This window comes from Lipotes vexillifer, unplaced genomic scaffold, assembly GCF_000442215.2.
Source record: "Lipotes vexillifer unplaced genomic scaffold, Lipotes_vexillifer_v1.1 scaffold860, whole genome shotgun sequence".
Taxonomy (NCBI): domain Eukaryota; kingdom Metazoa; phylum Chordata; class Mammalia; order Artiodactyla; family Lipotidae; genus Lipotes; species Lipotes vexillifer.
In genome coordinates this window covers 920,860-921,956 of record NW_006789568.1, presented here as the reverse complement: position 1 = coordinate 921,956, position 1,097 = coordinate 920,860, and the positions used below count along the sequence as shown (strand labels likewise).

Sequence of the window (1,097 nt, the reverse complement as noted above, 5' to 3'; positions counted from 1 at the left end):
CCGCCTCCGCCCCCGCCGGCCCGCCGCCCCACTCCGCCTTATCAGAGCTTAGTCCAGATAAGCCTCCTCGGACCCACTACAAGGCGCGAAACGCGGCGGTCCGGCGCCGAACAAAGAGCAGCGCCGCCGGCGGGCACTCGCCGCGGAGCCGCCACTTCCCGCAGCCGGTCTGCGCCCGCACACGCGCCCCCCCCCCAGCACTTCCGATTCCAAACGCGCCGGAGTTTCAAAGTTATTTCCGTGCGCCCCGCGGGCCGACGACCCCCAGCCCGGCCCCCTATCCTCCCGCCGCCACTTAGACGAGTCACAAACAAGTTTCGAGAACCGTGGAGCAGCCTCCCCTCGAGCCTCTCAGCCTCCGCGCCAGCCCCTCCGGGTCCCTGAGGGCCCCCGGCCCACTCCCCGACGGGCATCACGTTTGCCCGCGGTGCTTCCCGCCCCCTCCCCCGCAAGCACAAAGAGTGGGCTGCCTGGGGGCCTAGGCTGGGGGCGGGCGGGCTCCCCGCAGAAGGGAGCAACAGCGGGCTCGGGGTACCCAAGTGCCGCGCGCCAAACACCGCTCCGGTGGTGGCGGCGCGCGAACCCCAAAGGGGCGGGCGGCGTCTAACCTCACCTTGGTGGTGATTTCGGAGCTGGTGTCCACGGCCGCGTCTGACATGATGGGGCACGCCGGTGATCCGATGCACGGATTAAAAAGAAAGCGGGAATTCGACGACTCTGGCGCTAAAGCTGCCGGAGTCCGCGGCGGCGGAGGAGGCGCGCGGCGGAGGTGGCTGCGGCGAGCGGCGAGCCGGCCACGGGAACAATGCAAAGATGGCTTTTCAGAGCAGCCAGTGGAGAACTCACGCGGCGCCAGAACCTTTAATATAGATTAGTGGGCGGCGCTCGGCCTCCCTTGCCCGAATGCTATTGGCTTGCAGCAGGGAGCGGGCGCTCACTCATTGGCTCGATTCCGAACAATGGGCAAGCATGCTTAAAGCGGCAGTGCCTTCGTGCGTCCCGCGCTGCGCAGTCGCCGACCGTACTGTCATTCAAGGCCTGAGTTTGCTGGGTCTCAACGGCACCAACGCCGTGGGGGAGGGGCGCGCGCTCGCGCT

General features: G+C 68.2%; 1 protein-coding gene across 1 annotated transcript in view; it reads right to left on the bottom strand.

The window, feature by feature from the left end:
* Positions 1-831, bottom strand: part of PTMA (prothymosin alpha) — a 5,674-nt gene extending 4,843 nt beyond the window's left edge. The window contains exon 1 of the mRNA XM_007462746.1: positions 614-831. Within this exon, the coding sequence (XP_007462808.1) occupies positions 614-658 (45 nt within the window). The 5' untranslated portion in view covers positions 659-831. The remainder of the gene's footprint in view (positions 1-613) is intronic.
* Between the last annotated feature and the right edge of the window lie 266 nt (positions 832-1,097).